This window comes from Mangifera indica, chromosome 5 (genome assembly GCF_011075055.1).
Source record: "Mangifera indica cultivar Alphonso chromosome 5, CATAS_Mindica_2.1, whole genome shotgun sequence".
Taxonomy (NCBI): domain Eukaryota; kingdom Viridiplantae; phylum Streptophyta; class Magnoliopsida; order Sapindales; family Anacardiaceae; genus Mangifera; species Mangifera indica.
Window position 1 is genome coordinate 6,971,411 of NC_058141.1, and position 20,090 is coordinate 6,991,500.

Consider the following 20,090-nt stretch of genomic DNA (forward strand, 5'->3'; position numbering starts at 1 on the left):
CAGGTCCAATATTTATCCTTTGCCCCCTCAGTAATTTTCCAACCTCTTAAAGCCCCTGCAGTTTAAAAAAAGTGAATTTCCCCCCAATCCATGTGTTTTCACGGCATTAGCCTACTATCTCATGTAAAATTTCACAAAGACCCCCAGTGGACTAACCGCTCTCCCCCACCTCCTTAATATTTTGAAAAAGCTACTTCACCCCCTAACCCACAGTCAATCTCTTCTGACTGTGGGAGAATTCCTCCTAACCGTGGGAGAATTTCTCTTGACCGTAGGATCTACTATTCCTATGGACAGGAGCGTTGGCTATTCTAACCCCTTTTTCGATGTAAAAATCTTCGTTTCTGCCTCCAATTTCAACACAAATCAAATGTACATATCCAATAACACAAAACCCCCTCAAGAAATTCAACCAAAACAATCAAGAATCAAAACATTTTATGTATTGTTCAAAATCGAAACCCTAGAATTTCAAACCTTAAAATCTCCCTCAAATCTCAATAATCTTAACAATAAAAATTGATTCAAACAACAGTAAGGAAGATGCACTAACCTTCTTTGTTATTTTCAATCGTCGAAAAATACAAAAATCGATAAAAATCGCTTCGCCTGTGGAACAACCGTGGGAAACACAAAAATCTCTGAATTTGCACAGTGAAACCGTAGGAAAATAAAGAAGAAAATAAGTAAAATCCTTGGTTTATATATAGGGGCAATTTGGTCATTTCACAAAAAAGAGGCATTTTTGCTTAATCCTGATTATTTTGGATAATTTTCTTAGACCCCCTTAATTTAGGGCATATAATGTAATTTCCCTATTTTTAACTATACTTTTGAAAATGCTAGTAAAAATTTCCCAATTGATTTTATTACTTGAATTTGTTTTTTTTTTTTTTTTTTTGAGGATAAATATGTGAACATATGATTGACTTCGATTGATTCTAAGATGATAAAAGATTTTCACGACAAATCCTTTGAAATCAATACTCAACATTGTCATCTCTTATAAACCTTTACCCTCCAAACTAAATCATAAATGCAGTTTTTCCATTTTAAACTAAAAGTAAACATACAACATAAGAACTTAGGAATTATAACCGGAAAATTAAATTTCTTAAATTAAATTGGAAATCACTATAGATAGGGCATGTCTAGACTAACCTCGCCCAAATGAGGTGTGCCTACACTAACCTCACCTAGGTGAGGTTGCGCCTACTCTTCGTTCTTTATCAGATACTTTTTCCACATGATTTTCATCTCAAACACATCATAAACAAGCATTCCACTTAAGCTAATCAAATTTTCTGGTAGAACTATCAGTACCCTAACTATTTTTATTGATAAAAAACAACTTTTATTAATAAAATCTCATTCCCAAGTCAAAATCATACACTTTGTCTACTTTACATTTTTACTTTTCAATTGTAAAACATTATTGGATTAAGGTTTGGCTGGATACTAACTTGAATTAGAGTTTTATACAAGATATTTTGCAAAACAACTATTATTTTATAGTTAAAAGCTGACTGAAGCTTGTATTTTTAAGGTTGAAGACAAGGATAATTTTAATATTACGATAGACTTTGTGATATAGATGTATAATGGGAAAAAAAAATGTAAGCATATTTACATAGGCGTCTAAAAATAATTTTTCCAATTTCCCTTCTAAAATGGTTGTTAGGGCTCGTCACCCAATTTTAACAAAACACCCACATCGCTGCGTAAACAAAAAAGGAGCAATCTCAATAGTGCGGGGGTGTACAACCTTTAGCCGATTGACAATTGGCCGCCACAACCCATTTTCAATTTTTCCGGAATTTTGAATGAACAAATATTAGTGTTCTAGTTTTCCAATTCATTTTGAAGCATGACAAAAACAAAAGGAAAAAAAGAAGATGCCAATATTAACATAGATTTATAAAAGACAAAATCATTCCCATTCAATAATTCTTCTAAGGTTTTGTTCTCTTCAGATGGTATTACAAAGAAGCCCAAAGCAATTCCAAACCTACATGAACCGGCTTAAAATGGAAGATAGAAACCAGGATACGATACAAACATTTTACTATTCTACCTCTAAAATTAAGCCATGCACAGAGTGCCCATCAGAAAATTACGAGAGCAAAATCAAGTGGGATAACGATTCGCTCCTTCACAAGAGTCAATATTATAAGCCGTTGTTCCTTTCAATCAAAGTTGCCAATCAATGGGGGGGATTCCCATTTTCTCTAAAAGCTGGTTTGTGCGAGAAAAATGTCTGTTCACATCATAAGCAAGTAAATGGTTATCAACTGTCATTCTGTTCTGCCCTGGTAAAGTGCTAACAAATTATTCTTTCTATTTCGTATGTAGAACTTCATACAACAAAGAAATTTGAAATTCTAACAAGTACAACTATGCAAGAGATTTGAATAACAAAATTCATATTGCCAATGAAAGGAACTGTCACAGGAAATCGACATGGAAAATATTGAAATTACTTTTGAAATAGATATGGAATGTCCCAATCCCTACGATTTTACCATGAATTACCTTAACTCTTAACAATTCACAACTACTTTTGCCACTTGTCATCGATAAACTTATGGACCAGAGATCAAGTTTTAACGGTTAAATAATATGGATAACATGACAATTCTTAAGGACACAAAAACAATATGGGGTTGAGGTAAATATAGAAAATATATATACATTTTGACTTTTAATACTAATTTCTTTCTTTTCTTTTCTTACTAGCACCACTTCTTTTCTTCATTCTCTTCTCATTTCTTTTCTTCCTCCCTTTTTCTTTTCCCCGACCAATAGCATTCTTAGCTTCAACCTCCTACAGCTGCTACATGGCTGATCCTAGCCTTATATTTCCTTTTCTCTTCTCCCCCATCATTTTTGTTCCAAATCCAGTACTCTATAGACAAGGCTGTTTTTGGCCTGACATGGATGCGAAGAGGCCAAATTTTTCCCTGCAGGATACAAAAGGTGGAACAGGCCTCCCACAGCCACATGAGGCCAAAAGGAGCCTTCGCAAAACGGTACAAGGCTGAAAATGGCCCAGACAGCCACCACAAGGTTGCCTCCACCTTCCAACTATGGCTTCTAGGATAGACAGAGTCTCATGAGGCTAGAAATGGCCTTTCACAACTGCCTCAAGGCTGTTCCCGAGGCTTGAAGTTAACAATTCTAAGTTAACCATTCTGGGTTTTATTTATTAGTTTTTAAAGTTTGTTTATGAAACAAAAATATTTTGTTTGCTTTTTCATTTGTAATGATGAGTTTGATAGGTTTTGGGAAAGTTTTTAAAATGCCTGTCTATGGGTCAAAAGGTCATTTCCAAAGTCAATAGATTCTTTTAGAAAAAACTAACAAAAATGAGGTAAAGGTCTAGTCTCTCATACCAATAAGTGATTTTTGTCATATCACCAAACATATGACTAACAAGAGAAACTATCCAATTAAGTACCATCAAAGGTAACTCTCTAGCCTCACCACTATGCTATGTGCAAAAATAATGTGAAATCCTTCCAGCTATTTGTGTAATGACTTCAACTATTTGTTCCCTCATTACACAAATAGTTGATCAAGTTATTTGTTCTTTCATAGCTTCCTGATAGGCTTTCTTAAGTCTTAGCAATGTAAGAGAGAAGAAAAGATAAAAAGAGGTGAAAATTTATGAGAAATTTGAGAATTTAGGACAGAACTTCAATTATCAAAATAAATCTAAGGCCTATTTATAGGCTTGAAATCCAACATAAAAAGGAAATAACATAAATTAAATACTTACATAGAAAAAGAATCCGGACCATGTAACATGTCAGAAATTTTGGAACATTTTAAACTTGGAGTGTGGATCAACATCCTTATTAAGGACTTTAACAAGTTTTGGGTTCGAATTGTTAAAAAACTAAATCCAATCTAATATGGATATCTATCATATTCTACACCCAATCATTTTTATTTTCCTTCCAATGTGGGACCCATGTATTCCAACACATCCCCTCAAATGCAACTAGTTCCAACATGGAAAGATTGAGTTACTTTAGGAAAATGAATTAAAATCAGATTTGTAGTTACAATAAATAAGAATTTGCAAATCATTTAATTTAGGAATTTAGTAATTAAGTTTCCTTCTTAGTATTGTATACCAAATCAATGTAAATTTTACACCAAATATAATATACACTGAGAAATGTTTCTTCTAACAAATACAAATTCATCTCTCAAATTACATGGTATCAGAACACTTATTGTGACTCTGAACTTCAACCATGAAGGCCACGAAAAGGTAAACATCATAAGCCACCCCATCCCATTCCTTCTGTTCAAGCATCCTCACTAATTGCTCAGCAATATGATGAAAATTCATCTCTACATATAACAAATAACAAACTAAAGTGGATTCATGCCGAATCGAGCTAAAATCAAACATGAGTTTGCTCAAGATCAGCTCAACTTAAGAGAGTTGAGCTCGAACCTAGCTTGACGTAGACAAATTTTGACAGAGTTGAACTAGAACTCAAGTTTGATCTTGATATGATAAGTTCGACTCAAAATTGTAGCATTTGTTCAATTTAATTTAAATTTTATACTTATTGATTGTTATATTTTGAAATTTATATTTTCTAATAAAAGAAAAGCATAAAAACAAATTGAATTATGATGAGAAATGAAAAGAGTAAACTTATTTATAATGACTGAGGTAAGTTATTCATAATTGTGTCGGAGTTTTGGAATTGCGTTGTGATATTATTCATACTTGGTGAAGTGAGTTGTTAAAATATATCTGTTAGGATTACAAACAATAATAATAATAACAATAAAGAAAATATTTGATTATAATATAATATTTAGGGACCTTGCACAAATTTTATTCATGGTCAAAAAAAGAAATACTAATAACAAGGAATGTCAACTCCTTCCAAAAGTCATGGCCTCCCTTATAAGCAAAAGATTGTTCAAAATACCCAAATAATAATATTTTCCTTTTGCTCCTCAATCCAATTAGCTCAATTTATTCAACCAATATCCTAACTTTAAAATTTAAATATTATCCAAATCAAATATAATTATTATTATTATTAAATATTTCTTAATAATTTACTCGTCCACTTGAAAACCACCTAATCCTCAAAGTAGGCTTTGTGTAAAATGGATTGGATTAAAAAATGTTTTGATTTTAATTGAAAGGGATTTAATTTGATTAAATGGATTTTGTTTGAGCTTGATGGCTGAATGGTTGAGTCTGATGGGTAAGTTGACTTTGGGTTAATCTAATTGGGTTTAGGTCAACTCAAGTGCCCAAATTGGGTTTAGGTCAACTCAAGTGGTAAGGCCTGGGAAATAAGTTGCATTTGGGTTTGAGTGTGAGTGGTCTAAGTAGGTTGTAGTGGTGGTTATTAGTGTGTGGGCTTGAGTGGTGATTAGCACACAACGCAAATCGGATTGGGTTGTTATTGTGAAATGGGTTGAATTTCACAATGATTAAATGGGTTTCTAGGCAAAATCAATTTTCTATGACCCAATTCTTGTCTTGTGCATTTTGTTTTGCCCTTTTCAAATTGTTTGTTTCATTCTTTTCTAATTTCGCCTCCCTCAAGAAAGGCATAAGGCAAAGATGTGCATGATCGAGTTTCAATGACGAAGTTTCATCGGAGTCTGTCATCTCATCTTCAAAAATTGTTAATCTTATGTTTTGGACCTAAAACAAGTTTGTGTGCTCCACCGAAGTTTCTTCTTTGTCATCATTGTTAAAATGCAACACCTTTAAATCCTTCATGTACTCTTCCAAAGTTCCAAAGTCTCTAGCCAAACTATCCAAACTAAAATCTATATTGTCCAACTTATCCATCAAGCATTCCTATAATTTTCTCCAGATCAATACTTTTTATTCTACATACCAAGCTCTCACATACCTTGATACTAATTTGTAAGGAGCATAGCACAAATTTTATTAATAGTAAAAGTAAACAATACTAACAATAAGAGGTGTCAAACTCTTCCCAAAGGTGGTAACCTCTCTGTCAACCAAAGACTGCCTCCAAATAATAATATTTTTCTTTTTCTCCTCAATCCAATTACACTTATTTATTCTATGTTAGGACTCATGTATATTTTTCTCGTAGGAAAGAAGAAAAGAAGAGAAACAGAGCAAGCGGCAGCAAAAGATTGAAGCAAGTAGAATAGTCAGCAATTATTTTATTGCAAGGTCAATTTGGAGAAGAAAGGAAACTTGGCAAAGGCTTAGCGGCAAAGCAGTTGGCAACAAAAGAAAAAAGAGAAAAAAGCAACTGCAGGACCAGAAAAAAGTAGGATTACAAGACAGTAGGAATGTAGGGAGAGTGCAGGCCTCTCGAAAGCCTGAAGTGAACAGTGCACTTAAGGACTTTGCTGTGTAATTGTTGTTTGTTCTTAGTTTTGCTTTTGGGTTGTAATCTCTTGGTTGAAGTGTGGGAATCACATGTAATATGTTAACTTTTGTAATCTTCCTGAATTTGAATGAATATTACCAGTGACTTGCTCTGTTCCATTCACATTCATATTTAGTGCATTTTCATTTTGGGTTGTGTTTGTGGAGTTAGGGAACTTGATATTGGTTGCTAGGTGATCTGTGTAGAAGGGAGGAGCAGCCACTAGAGAGATATTGACACAGGTACCTATCACTTGGCATCAGAGCTATCACCACGTCTCCCAGTTGTAATCGTGCGACGCCGGTGGTGACGCTGACATTGCAGTGTTCGCCCGGGGCTAGCAGGGAGCTAGCGCACAGCCAACCTGAGTGGACGTCGGGACTGCGAATCGTGGTGATATGTTAGGATCCCAAGTGCAAGGTATGAGACTTGGATCCCACATTGGAATGTATGGACAACTAGTGTGGGGTTTATATGGCCTTGGACTCTCCCATTTCAATAGCTAGCTTTTGAGGTGTGGTTCTCCTAAGGTTCGTATCATTTGGTATCAGAGCCCTTTTTCGATGTGGTTCTCTTAAGGTTCGTATCATTATAAGGCCAAGTGTCAGCCCTTTTTCGAGCCCAGTTCTACTTGTAAGAAAAAAGGATAAAGGATGACGCTTTTGTGTAGATTATCGTACTCTTACTAAGGTGACAATTCCGGACAAGTTTCCTATACTGGCCATCGAAGAATTATTGGACAAGCTAGCAAGGGCCAGTATATTCAGCAAATTGGACTTGAAGTCAGGGTATCATCAGATCCGTGTTAGGGAGGAAGACGTGGAGAAGACGGCGTTTCAAACCCATGAAGGGCACTACGAGTTTAGTGATACCTTTTGGCCTCACCAATGCGCCGGCGACTTTTCAAGGAGTCATGAATGAGATATTTCGTCCTTATCTCCGAAGATTCGTGTTAGTGTTTTTCAATGACATATTAATATACAGCAAACACTTTGAAGATCACCAACGGCATTTACAATTGGTCTTGGAGTTGTTGGGGAATCACCAGTTGGTAGTTAATCTAAAGAAATGTGCTTTTGGGCAACCAAAGATTGATTACTTGGGGCATTTTGTTTCAGCAGCAGGTGTGGAAGCAGATCCCAGGAAAGTGCAAGCAATGAAAGAATGGCAGACACCCAAGGACATACGAGAGCTTCGAGGGTTTTTGGGTTGACTGGATATTATCGGAGATTCGTATGTGGATACGGAAAAATAGCTGAGCCTCTCACCCGACTTCTCAAAAAAGATGCCTTCTCTTGAAACGTTGAAGCAGTAACCGCTTTTGAAAAATTGAAAAATGCTATGGCCACTGTCCCTGTGTTAGCCCTTCCAAATTTTTCGAAGGAGTTTATTATTGAGACTGATGCTTCCGGAATAGGACTTGGGGCTATTCTGATGCAAGAAGGGAGACCCATAACATTCATTAGCAAAGCACTTTCACTTCAGAATCGAAGCAAATCAGTCTACGAACGAGAATTGATGGCGATTGTGTTGGCATTCCAAAAATGGCGGCATTACTTATTAGGGCGCCATTTTAAAGTCCGAACGGATCAGCGGAGCCTACGGTTCTTAACGGATCAGCGCGTACTAGGTAGCGACCAACAGAAATGGGTCATGAAAATGTTGGAATTTGATTTCGAAATCCAATACAAGCCGGGGTGAGAGAACAAAGCAGCGGACGCATTATCCCGTAACCCTGCTTTCGAAGAAGAATTTAGAGCGGTAACTGTGGCACAAGTAGTGGGGCTGGAAGAAATTAAGAATGAAGTAACTGGGGATGCCAAACTCCAAGAGGTAGTGAATGACCTGTTAATTGATCCGAAAGCACATGAAGGGTATCAATTGAAGAACAGCAGACTGTTGTATCATGGCAGGTTAGTATTATCCAAAAACTCATCTTTCATCCCCAAATTCCTAAGGGAATTTCATTCTTCTCCCTATGGAGGTCATTCTGGATTCTTCAGAACCTACAAGAGGGCATCTGCAGTCTTGTTCTGAGAGGGTATGAAAGCTAACATAAAAAAATTTGTGTCTGAATGTGACACGTGTAGAATAAAAAACCAGTCTCTTTCCCCAGCTGGGCTTCTGCAGCCCCTACAGATACCCACCCGAGTGTGGGAAGATATCTCAGTGGACTTTATTGATGGACTTCCGAAAGCAGCTTATGTAGACACCATCTTGGTCGTTGTGGATCAATTAACTAAATACGCACACTTCTTAACACTAAGGCACCCGTTTTCAGCTGTCGAGGTGGCTCGAAAATTCATCCAGGAGGTAGTTAAATTACATGGGTTTCCCCGCTCCATAGTTTCTAATAGAGATCGGGTGTTCTTGAGCAAATTTTGGGGGGAGATTTTTAAGGCAGCCGGCACTCAGCTTAAATTCAGTTCTTCGTATCACCCCCAAACAGATGGTCAAATGGAAGTCGTTAACCGGAGTTTGGAGAATTACTTGCGTAGCTTCTGTTTTCAGCAGCCCCGACAATGGCCGAAATGGATCCCATGGGCTGAATACTGGTTTAATACCACCTATAATAGCTCCATGGGCATGACTCCCTTTAAGGCGCTATATGGACGTGACCCACCTACCTTGTTAAGATGGACAAAAGAATCACTCAAAATTGAAGAGGTTGACAGAATGATAAGGGAAAGGAATTTTATTTTAGATGAGTTAAAGGAGAATCTTACCAAGGCACAAGAGAGGATGCGAAAGTATGCCAACCAAAAAAGAAGAGAATTGTGTTTTGAAGTGGGAGATCAGGTGTTTTTAAAGATGCAGCCTTATAGATTTCGATCTCTAGCTTTGAGACCGAATGAAAAATTGAGCCCGCGTTACTATGGTCCTTATGAGATATTATAAAAAATTGGGGCAGTAGCATACCGTTTATCGTTGCCCCCAACAGTGAAGATACACCCTGTTTTTCATGTGTCCCAACTTAAGAAACATGTGGGACCAGCAGTAACCATTCAACAACCATCGGATTGTATGGCAGATGATGGCGAATTACAGACCCAGCCACAGGAAATTCTGCAGCATCAATATTCCCATCATAGTGAATTGGAGATTTTAGTTAAATGGCAAGATCTTCCGGACTACGAAAATTCATGCGAGTTGTTTGTCTCTTTCCATCGTCTCTTTCCCCAATTTCACCTTGAGGGCAAGGTGCCTCTCAATGGGAGGGGAAATGTTAGGACTCATGTATATTTTTCTCGTAGGAAAGAAGAAAAGAAAAGAAACAGAGCAAGTGGCAACAAGAGATTGGAGCAAGTAGAACAGTTAGCAATTATTTTATTGCAAGGTCAATTTGGAGAAAAAAGGAAACTTGGCAAAGCCTTGGCGGCAAAGCAGTTGGCAACAGAGGAAAAAGGAGAAAAGGCAACTGCAGGACCAGAAAAAAGTAAGATTACAAGACAGCAGGAATGTAGGGAGAGTGCAGGCCTCTCGAAAGCCTGAAGTGAACAGTGCACTTAAATACTTTGCTGTGTAATTACTGTTTGTTCTTAGTTTTGCTTTTGGGTTGCAATCTCTTGGTTGAAGTGTGGGAATCACATGTAATATGTTAACTTTTGTAATCTTCCTGAATTTGAATGAATATTACCAGCGACTTGCTCTGTTCCATTCACATTCATATTTAGTGCATTTTCATTTTGGGTTGTGTTTGTGGAGTTAGGGAACTTGATATTGGTTGCTGGGTGATCTGCGTAGAAAGGAGGAGCAGCCACTGGAGAAATATTGACACAGGTACCTATCATTCTACCAATATCCTAATTTTTTTAAAATTCAAATAATATTTTAATCAAACATTTTATCCAAATCTTAAATATTTTACTGAATCCTCACAATACTCATCCCTTTAGGACAACCTTTGGCAGTTAAGAGACTACAATTTTTAGGAGAAGTTGCCATAACTTCTTGTCATTGTTTGAATTAGAATAATTGTTCTTTTGTTAAGAGGTTCCTAACAAATTGGTATCAAAGTATGGTGATTCTAAGGATATGGTGGTTTGATATCATAAAAGATAAGAATGAAAGATGGAGAAAAGTTCGACAACTAACTAAACTAGAATGTCACTACTGTGAAAGCAAAGAACTGAATCATGACTGTAAACGTAATTTATGAGATATTCTACTAGTGGATAAAGACAAATCATATGACAATGTCATTTTGAGACGAGTGATGAGAAAAGAAAGAAACTATTTTGGTCAAGATAATAGATTCCAATGAAAAATCAGCCAGTTTCAACAAAGTTTTTAAGCTAACGATGGACCAGGAAAAGGAATCAACAGAATATGGGGTTCAATTGGTTAGATATGGCGATCTAGAGGGGAATCAACAAATTTGAGGGTTCAATTACGAGATTCTCGCGAGTTACAACTGTCAAAATCCATTTGCTCTTTTGGTGATTTGATTCAATTTGAGAAGAAGACAACGGGCAATGAAACAAGAAGAAAACGTAAAACAAAAAAACAAAAAAGAAAATGAGACGTTAATGGAGACACATCAAGGGTTAACTTGTGGCAACTAGAATAATAGCAAATGATACAAGTTTTTTCAAATTAGGTAAGAAGAAATGTAAAGATGAAAAACAAAAGTCATCAAAATGTGTATAATATATTTGATTAGGATAGTATATTTGAATTTGAAAGTTAGGATAGTGGTAGAATAAATAGAGATGATTATATAGAGGGGAAAAAGTAAAATATTGACTTTGAGTTTAGGACAATCTTTGGCTAATTGGAAGATTACGAACTTTGTGAGAAGCTGACACTTGTTGCTATCATTACCATTATTTGCACTGGAAGAGTTGTTTGTTAAGAGATTCATAACAATGTCTTTCTAGTGTAGGATTTTTACAAAAAGGTTTATGTTTTCTAATAAAAAATAACATGAAAGGAAGTTGAATTTTATGGTTAAGGAAAAAAATTATTTATAATGGGTGAGATAAGTTGTTAGAATTCTTCTTACTTATGTAGAGGTTTTAAAATTGGCTTGGGAGCTTATTTATAATAGGTGAAGTGAGTTGTTGAATCCCACATTGAAATAATACCCTTCAACTGCTCACTTTAGCCACCATAAATAAGCTCTCAACTCAATTTCAATTCTCCCATATAGACCAAAGAAATTCTAATAACTCCTCTCACCCATTATAAATAAACTTCTTCTTTCCTTTCTCATTGTTATTCAACTTCTTTCTATATTTTATTTTATTTGAAAACATAAATTTTAAAAAATCCTTTTTGTCGAGCTCAGCTCCCATGGCTTGAGCTTAATAAAATCTTAAACCATGGCTTAAGATCAAACTCAAACCATGGCCGCTTATTTTGGACTTAATCAAGTCAAGCTAGCAATCGAACTCGAACTAGCTCAGCTCAAATTCAACCCTATCACAAACTGAACGGGAGGAATTTGCTTCAATGGGCATAATCTATTCTTCTATTATTCAAAGCAAGGAAAGATAGGACACATCAATGGTCAAATCCAAAGACCCATTGTCAAAGATGTTGATTATGACACATGGCAACTCAACCATTCAATCATAACGGCTTGGCTAATTAACTCGATGAAAATGAGTATTAGCAACTTCTCTTCAAAACAACGAAAGAAATTTGAAATGTCATTATAGAAACTAATTCTGATTTTGAGAATGCTTCTCAAGTATTTCAAATCAAATTGAAGCTCAAAGTTGTTCAGCAAGGAAAAACAAATGTAAACCAATACTACAACTGTCTTAAAGCACTTTGGCAAGAACTCGATATGTTTTATGAATCAGAGTCGAGAGAGGTCGACGAACATGTGAAGTTCAAAACACACCTTGATAAGGAATGACTTTATGAATATCTTGTTGGACCAAATGACAAGTTGGATGAAGTCCACGATAGAATTCTAGCCAAGAAACCATCGTCGTCATTTAGAGAAGCCTTCGTCAAAGTACTCCATGAAGAGAAAGGAAACATGTTAAAGGAGAACAATCACTTAAACCAATTACTCTGTCAAGAGATCACCTAATAGAGACGAATGCATTATCAAAAAGTCGATTAGGAGAAGTGACGGAGAATACAACTTTACCCGCAAATCGGTTTGGTAGGGAGTCAAAGTCAAACAAGCACTATGAGCAACCCTGGTGCAAATAATTGTAAATTTACACCAATAATATATGCCCTAATTCACCATAAATAATATACATTGAGAAATATTTCTTCTCAAAGGTACGAATTCTTCTCTCAAATTACAGAACATATTTTCTCCTATAACCTTTCCTAATGTCTTCAAGAGGGGAATCTTCATCACTTAGACCCTAGATCGATGGGTTCTTTCCATTGTACTTGAAAATTGATCCACTTTTGTGTTTTCTTCCATTGCAATACATAACTTTAAGTTGATGTGTTAAGACACCTAGTCTACCCTGGTATCTTTTTTCTATAACTAGTGTTTTCAATAATTTAAAAAAAAAAAAAAAACTTACATACCTTTATCTTTCCCATAACAAGAAATAATGATAAACAAGTTTTTTATATGGGAAAGGCCCTAAAAGGAAACTAGAATTACATAAGTCTCTTTGATGACATGAAATATAAGTCTCTTTGATGACATGAAATAATTCAAGAAACCAAAAAAATATAACACTATTATCCTATAATCAAAGAAAACAAGCATGTAAAGAGTGAACTTAAATTTGATATGCATAAAAATTGCAGAACAGCTACTATTTCATGTAATAAAACTAACCTGCAGCCAAAGAAGCCTCTATTTGCAGACAAACCAGAGGGATGTGCCGCTTTGAGAATGTGATGTTTTGTCTCATTAATCATCCTGTTTAACATTATCCCTATAAGTTAAATACAAAATCTTTTTTTTAAAAACATTAAATTCCCCTCAACTTTTTCATCCAAGGTAATTGAATAATTAAACCAATAATTTACAATTTAGCTCTTTAAATTCATAATATTATTCCAGATTTAAGAACCAAATTTAAGATTACTCTTACACTAATTCCTGAATTTGTCTTCAGAACAAGAGATGGAAGATCAAAAATTTGTACTCTATAGCTGCACAGGTTTCTTTTAAGTATTTCTTGTCCCAAAATATGCAAGCAAAAATAGAAAGCATTGGATACAAAAATGAGACTAGAATCTCAGGGACTGGGGCAAAAACACAAACAGAGAAAAGGAGGGAGCAAGCTGCTGCCTTTTTTATTAGGCCATTTCATTTTTTTGGAAAGAATGGTACATGCAGCATACTTTACAACAATTAAAAAGGCTCATCTCGACAAAATAAAGCTTGAAGAATGGAAATACCTGGATTTTGCTTGAGCTGAGTTTCCCCAGAGGAGAAAAACAACTCCTTTCTTCTTTTCTGAAATTGTTTTAATAACAGCATCGGTGAATTGCTCCCATCCTTTATTGGCATGAGAATTAGCTTGATGATTCCTAACTAAACAGCCAAACATAGAAAGTTAAACAGAAAAATAGTAAAACTCAGAAGTTATATTTGTATTTTATCAAATTTTAAGATTAACCAAAACAACTTTGAGAAAACGAACTAGAACATTTTTTTCTACAGTAACACAGGGAAATTTATACACAAACAAAAAGAAAGAGCCCAGAATTTAAAAGCAGAAATAACTTATTAATAAAATTAAAATAAAGGTATAAGTAAACTAGCAGTCTAACATAAAAGGTAAGACCTTATGTATTAAACAAGACAAAACAAGAAGTATAAAATTACAAAAAAAAAAAAAAATTCTCAATTTTACAGAATAAAGAAGAAATAAATGTCCTTTAATTTTTTTTTTTTTTTTGAAGAACTGAAACCCAAAAAGGAATGGTGCAATCCATACTCAAAAAGAATAAAAGAGAAACTACACAACTGAAACATGGAAACAGAAATCTCCCCAAAGCTCGCAACAAATTAAAGCGGACCACTGCTCCCTGTACTAGATTTTGAAGTGGCAAGTGGGGACCAGTGCCTTTCAAATTTGAGAATATGTAGTTAAATCCTCATCAGAATAAAGAGAGAATTCATAAATCATGGAATGAGAAGAATTGCACAAGTTACGAGGATTAGAATTTATGTACAAAAATGGAAGGCATTAATTTCAATAAACAGTCTTGGGATGTCTAATTAAAATGTCCAAACTTTAGAATACACTTGACAATTTTTAAACTGCAAGGCCATGCAAATGAAATCAGCCCAATTTTTGAGAGTTACATGAATGAATAGAGTATCAAAATGCCCTTATTTGATTTTTTTCACTAATACTGGTGGGAGTCATTTGCCTTGCAAAGGGAGATATTGTTTGAAAAATGGTGTAATCATCACATTGGAATGGAGATCAATCTAGAATTAATGCTTCCATGACAAAATAATAATTCATAAGTAAGAAACAGTCAAATCCAAATTTTAGATGACAACAAATTCATTGGAAGTCCAAGTATGATGAGGATGTTACCCGTAAGAACAGTGTTGAGCAGCAGAACACCCTACAGGATGGTTAAATCAAATGCCAAGATATATCAGTCCAGGTAAAAACACAGCACAAAATGATTTGAAACAAATACCAACAAAATAATGTTTCCACTCGTTTCTAGTGTCCTTTCAATAATTCAAAGCGTAAACAAAAGGAAGGTGAAGGAGTAGAAAGACTTTGCATTGATTCTTCAATTAGCTAAGAATCTAAGTGTTAAAAAACAATTTCAAATGGCAGCTTATTAGGATCCCAAGAGCAAGCAATTAAATTTGGATCTCATATCGGAAAGTATAAACATCTAATTTAGGGTTTATATGGTTGGACTCTCCAATGTCAACAACTAACTTTTAAGGTACGGTTCCCCCAAGGTTCGTATTATTTGGTAGTGCGGTGATAACGTCGGCATTGCAATATTCGCCCAAGGCTAGCAAGGAACTAATGCATAGCCAACTTATATAGGTAACAGGTAAGGCTGGATTCGAGCCGAGCTGAGCTCGGCTCACAGCCAGCTCGGGCTCGGCTCGCAGCCAGCTCGGGCTCGGCTCGGTTTTTTAATGACCGGCTCAAGTTCGGCTCGTTTACGGCTCGGCTCGGCTCGACTCGTTTTTCATATCAAAACGGCATCGTTTTGTATATATATATGGATCAAAACGACGTCGTTTTGTATAAAAAATTTTAAAAAAATATACCGAGCCAACCCGAGCCAGCTCGACTCTAGCTCGATCGAGCCGAGTAGAGCCCGGCTCGTTTCGGACTCGAACCGAGCCGAGCCGAGCCGAGCTCAAGCTCGAGCTAGCTCGGCTCGAATCCACCCTAGTAACAGGGCTATAGAGCATAGTAATATGTTAGAATCTCAAGTATAAGGCATAAAACTTGAATCTCACATCAAAAAGTATGAACTTCTAGTCCAAGATTTATATAACTTTGGGCTCACCAATCCCAATAGCTAAATTTAAAGGAATGGTTCCCCAGCTAAATGTGCAAGGCTAATTTCATCAGACAAACATAATATAATTTGCACAGAACATGTAGACACTTTTTACTTAGAGAAAACAAAAAAAAAAAATTGAACATACTAATAAATATAGCCGAGTTACAATATTTCAAGTGAAGTAATCCACTTTAGAAATAATCCACTTTAGAAACTAAGAATGAAAACTTCTCAAAACCGAAAACTATTTTGGTCAAGAAACTACTCCCAATTATTAAAATAAGGACATTAAGGAATATTTTTTAAATCCTTTGTAATTTAATTTGTATACAAAGAGATGCTAGAAAAGGAATTTTATGTTATTAAATTGTTATAGTTCAATTCTCTCCCCCACTATACTCAAAATTTAAACTATTTAAGTGCCATCTCACATGGGTCAAGCACAATCATAGCCACACATATAACAATACAAATTATCATAGTTTATTCATTACAATTAGGGAATTAGAACAAAAGTTATCTAGGTTAATCTAGTTTTTAAAACGTGTGGAGTTACCATTCAACTGAAAAATTGAAATTGATAGGTAATGGTCCAATATCTAGTTAAGCTCCTCAAATATACTGGAATAAAATTTTACCTGTACAGCCCATTTTTCTAGGTTTCCATGAGATGGAATAGAACAACCAAGGTCTTGATGAAGTTCCTTGAATATATTTACCAAACTTGAAGGGACTTTCACTCCTTTTGGCACAGAAAATGATAGACCCATTGCTTGACCAGGTCCATGATAAGGGTCCTGTTAAAAGAACAAAACACATATGAATATCAATGGCAACTATATCATTATAAGGAAAAAAATAGTTTATCCAATATCAACTCGATTTTCTTTTATCACTAAGGTTGTGATTGTGTAAAACAAGGAAAGGAGTAATCGGATGACAAATATATTAAGGTATATTTGGTATCAAATAGCAAAAAATAATGAAATCTATATGGACTTCACTACGGAATTTGGATTCATTTAATCGGTTGAATTACTATTAATCTTCAAAGCTTAAATCAATAGATTAGAAAGCCGTACTTCAACTCTAACACAGGGTTGCTAGACATCATACTTGGTAGATATTTTAGAGATTATTCACTTAAGGGAACTACGAATTGACTTTTCTTTATCATGAAGCCCAAGATATCACTAAATCGATTGGGTTTAGGTTTATTTGAGTAGATCTTATATTTCTTTATGAACATTAATTCATCATACAAGTAATTTGTTTTCACTTATTTTTTTATCAAACCTCAGGAAATTATATTAGTGAGTGAAATCTACTTGATGCCACAGCTTTGTATTGGATACCAACAAAGGAATAACAAAACTAAAAACAAGGTGGGGAAACAATTGTCTATGATGAAATGTGCCTGAATTATAACTTATTCTCACTATAAAATTAATCTGTAAAGGGATTAAAATCCTGATTTAGTCCCTGAATATTTCTTTTTCTTATTTTTGATTGATTTCATTCTTTTTCTAGTTTAGGCTGCCTGCTATCCTAGTTTGTTGTTCTAAAATATGTATAAATTCATCAAAGTCAGAGTTCTTAGAACTCTTTTTTAATCCTCACTCTTAGAAGAAAAAAGGATGTAATCAACCGGAATAATATTGGAACTCTACTGAAATATTGCTAGAAAACTTTTCAAACCTTAGACACCCCCAAAGTTCCTATCAGTCATCATAGAGGTTGCCAGACATCCACAACAGCCACCAAAAAAGTACAGACACAGCCAAAAACCTAAGATATTGCTGGAAAATCTTCAAATCTATTGTCGGAAAAATTTGTCAAACAATCAAAGAAATTATTGATCTACAGTCAAACACCGCTGAAAGTTCTCAACCTACTACTGTCAGGAGTCACTGGAATTTGTCAATTTACAATCTGTCAGAAGTTTCATCACCCTCCTAAGTTTCCAATTTGCCAGAAGCGTGAAATGTCAGAATTCTTGCCAGAAATTCAAGCTCAACAGCCTCCACTAGTTTCTTTGTTCCTCTTTCACATTCTATAGCATTTTTTGATTCTCCTACTGCTACAACCTCAATTGCTCACAGAGGCACTTGTAACTCAACCTTGGTGTCTCACCTTAGCACAAGATTTACAAATTATTAATATTGGTCACTCAGATCATATGCTTATTTTTATTTCTATGTTCATTTCCGTTGCATTTTTATACTATTGATTTTAATGTTTTAATGGCCGATGGTACTGTTTTCCATGTAGCTAGTCATAGGACTATCAAAGTACAACCAGTTCGCAAGCTACTTTGTTGCAATGACTCATGGAAAACTTAAGAATTTCCTGGACAGGTCTATGAAGCTAGATAAAGAAAGTGAATCAACAATCAACATTGCACACAATCCAATATGCCATGATCAAACCAAACATAAAGAGATTGATAGGCACTTTATTTAGGAGAAAGTGAAAGAAGGGATTATCAACATATCATAGATATCAATTAAGTTTCAAGAAGCTGATCTACTTACCAAGGTTTTGTCTAAACCTGGATTTGAATTCTTTGTAAGCAAGCTGGGAATAATAGACATCTATTCTCCAACTTGAAGGAAGTGTAGGAAACCATAATAAGTCCCTAAACTTTAGGGAATATAATTCCAATTAAGTCACTGAATATGTCATTTCCCTAGTTTAAATTATTTGATTTTTTTTATTGTTGTAAAATATGTATAAATTCACCTATTCATTATTGAATGAAAACAAGCAAGAATTCTTCAAATCTTCATTCTTGTTTCATAAACAAAACCCACTCCCCTAGCTTGATAAAAAGAGGAAAGAGTTAAAAAAATTTTATCCTGAGGTTTTGATTTAATAACAAAAATCCCCTTACCATTAGTAGGCCATTAAAACTTATACTACTATGAGTTAACGAATATCAGAAATTCCCATCCTTCCATTTTAAACCGTATGAAGACTTTTTTGTTACTTCAAAAACCAAAGGATTTCTTATTCCTTCAAACCGTCGGAAGTTCAATGCCATTAACCCAAATAAAAAACTTAAGGATGAACTCAAGAGAAGCTAAAAATCAACATTTCATATAGAAGCAAAAAACAGTAAAAGAAAAATGCAAACTTGTTCAGGGCAAATAGAATGGAAATAAAAGACGAATACCTGTCCGATGATAACAGTTTTCACTCTGTCAAAAGGAGTGGAGTTAAGAGCATTAAAGATTAAGTGCTGAGGGGGGTATATCGGCACAGAACCACTACATATCTCCTTTCCAACAAATTCACATAAACTTTTAGCATAAGGCTTCTGTAACTCTCCAGGAAGCGCCTCCAACCAAGTCTCCTCAACCAAAAGCTCTTCCAATTTCACATAACTAAGGCCTTCTCCTACAAAAGATTCGCATAAGCCTTCAAGTTTCGACAGAAATAAAACATAAAACTCAAAGTAAGACAAAGCATCAACTGACCCTTAGATTTGGAAACTCTTTGGGAGCAAACGTTGAGATTTCTTTTGGATTTTGCAAGTAATTTGTTGAACTCGATGCGCTGTTTTTGGTCGGAGGTGAGTTCGGAGTCAGGAATGGAGGTGCTGAGTGATTTGGAGAGCAATGAAACGTTTTGAATAGGTTTTGAAATATCCGATGGGGTGGAGGAGAGTTTGAGGCGCTTCGTAGGTTGCAAAATTTCCACTAGGGGTTTTGAAGATGCCATTTCGTATTCCACTTAGCCCTCACAAAACCAGAAAATATGCGAAGAGAGATGAAGATCGGGTTACTGAGGATCTTCACGAACTGTGCGACTTTTTTCTAAAGCCGGGATGGGATTTTGTCATCTCACTTTAAGGGCCCTTTGGTGTCCATTAGAGACTGTCTTCATCCAGAAAATTTAAGTGGTAAAAATTGGTTAAAGTGGTTTTAATTTTATTATAATTATATTTTTATTTATTAATTTTTAGATAAAAATAATAATATTTTTAATTAATTTAATAAATAATATAAAAAATATTTTAAAAAATTATATTGAAGAATATTTAAAGAAAATAATTTATTAATATTTTTATTATTTTTGATTAAATATAATAATTATCTATATTTATCAAATTTTATTAAATATGATAATTATTTATATATAGTAACCTTTTAAGTAATACATTTTTAAGTTAATCTTTAAAATACTCAAACTAAACATTCTCTAAAATGGATCTGATACAATAAATTAAAAGATTTTTACCAAAAAAAA

The 20,090-nt window shown here is 34.8% G+C and overlaps 1 protein-coding gene across 7 annotated transcripts; it reads right to left on the minus strand.

Annotated features, from left to right (window-relative positions):
* Positions 1 to 1,914: 1,914 nt before the first annotated feature.
* LOC123217346 (uracil-DNA glycosylase, mitochondrial-like) lies at positions 1,915 to 19,718 on the minus strand. Of its 7 annotated transcripts, none has more exons than XM_044638329.1 (8): positions 19,319 to 19,718; positions 19,015 to 19,232; positions 16,478 to 16,636; positions 14,891 to 14,921; positions 13,737 to 13,872; positions 13,168 to 13,251; positions 12,253 to 12,372; positions 1,915 to 2,257 (listed from the first exon to the last, which is right to left on the minus strand). In XM_044638329.1, the coding sequence occupies exons 1-7, from the start codon at positions 19,560 to 19,562 to the stop codon at positions 12,270 to 12,272; spliced, it is 975 nt and encodes a 324-aa protein (XP_044494264.1). In that variant the 5' UTR covers positions 19,563 to 19,718; the 3' UTR covers positions 1,915 to 2,257; positions 12,253 to 12,269. The 7 variants fall into 7 exon arrangements, 5 of the variants coding, with proteins under 5 accessions (XP_044494264.1, XP_044494263.1, XP_044494267.1 ...); XM_044638328.1 differs by having other exon boundaries at positions 19,015 to 19,238; positions 19,319 to 19,713; XM_044638332.1 differs by lacking the exon at positions 12,253 to 12,372 and having other exon boundaries at positions 1,915 to 2,309; positions 19,015 to 19,238; positions 19,319 to 19,711.
* Positions 19,719 to 20,090: the final 372 nt, after the last annotated feature.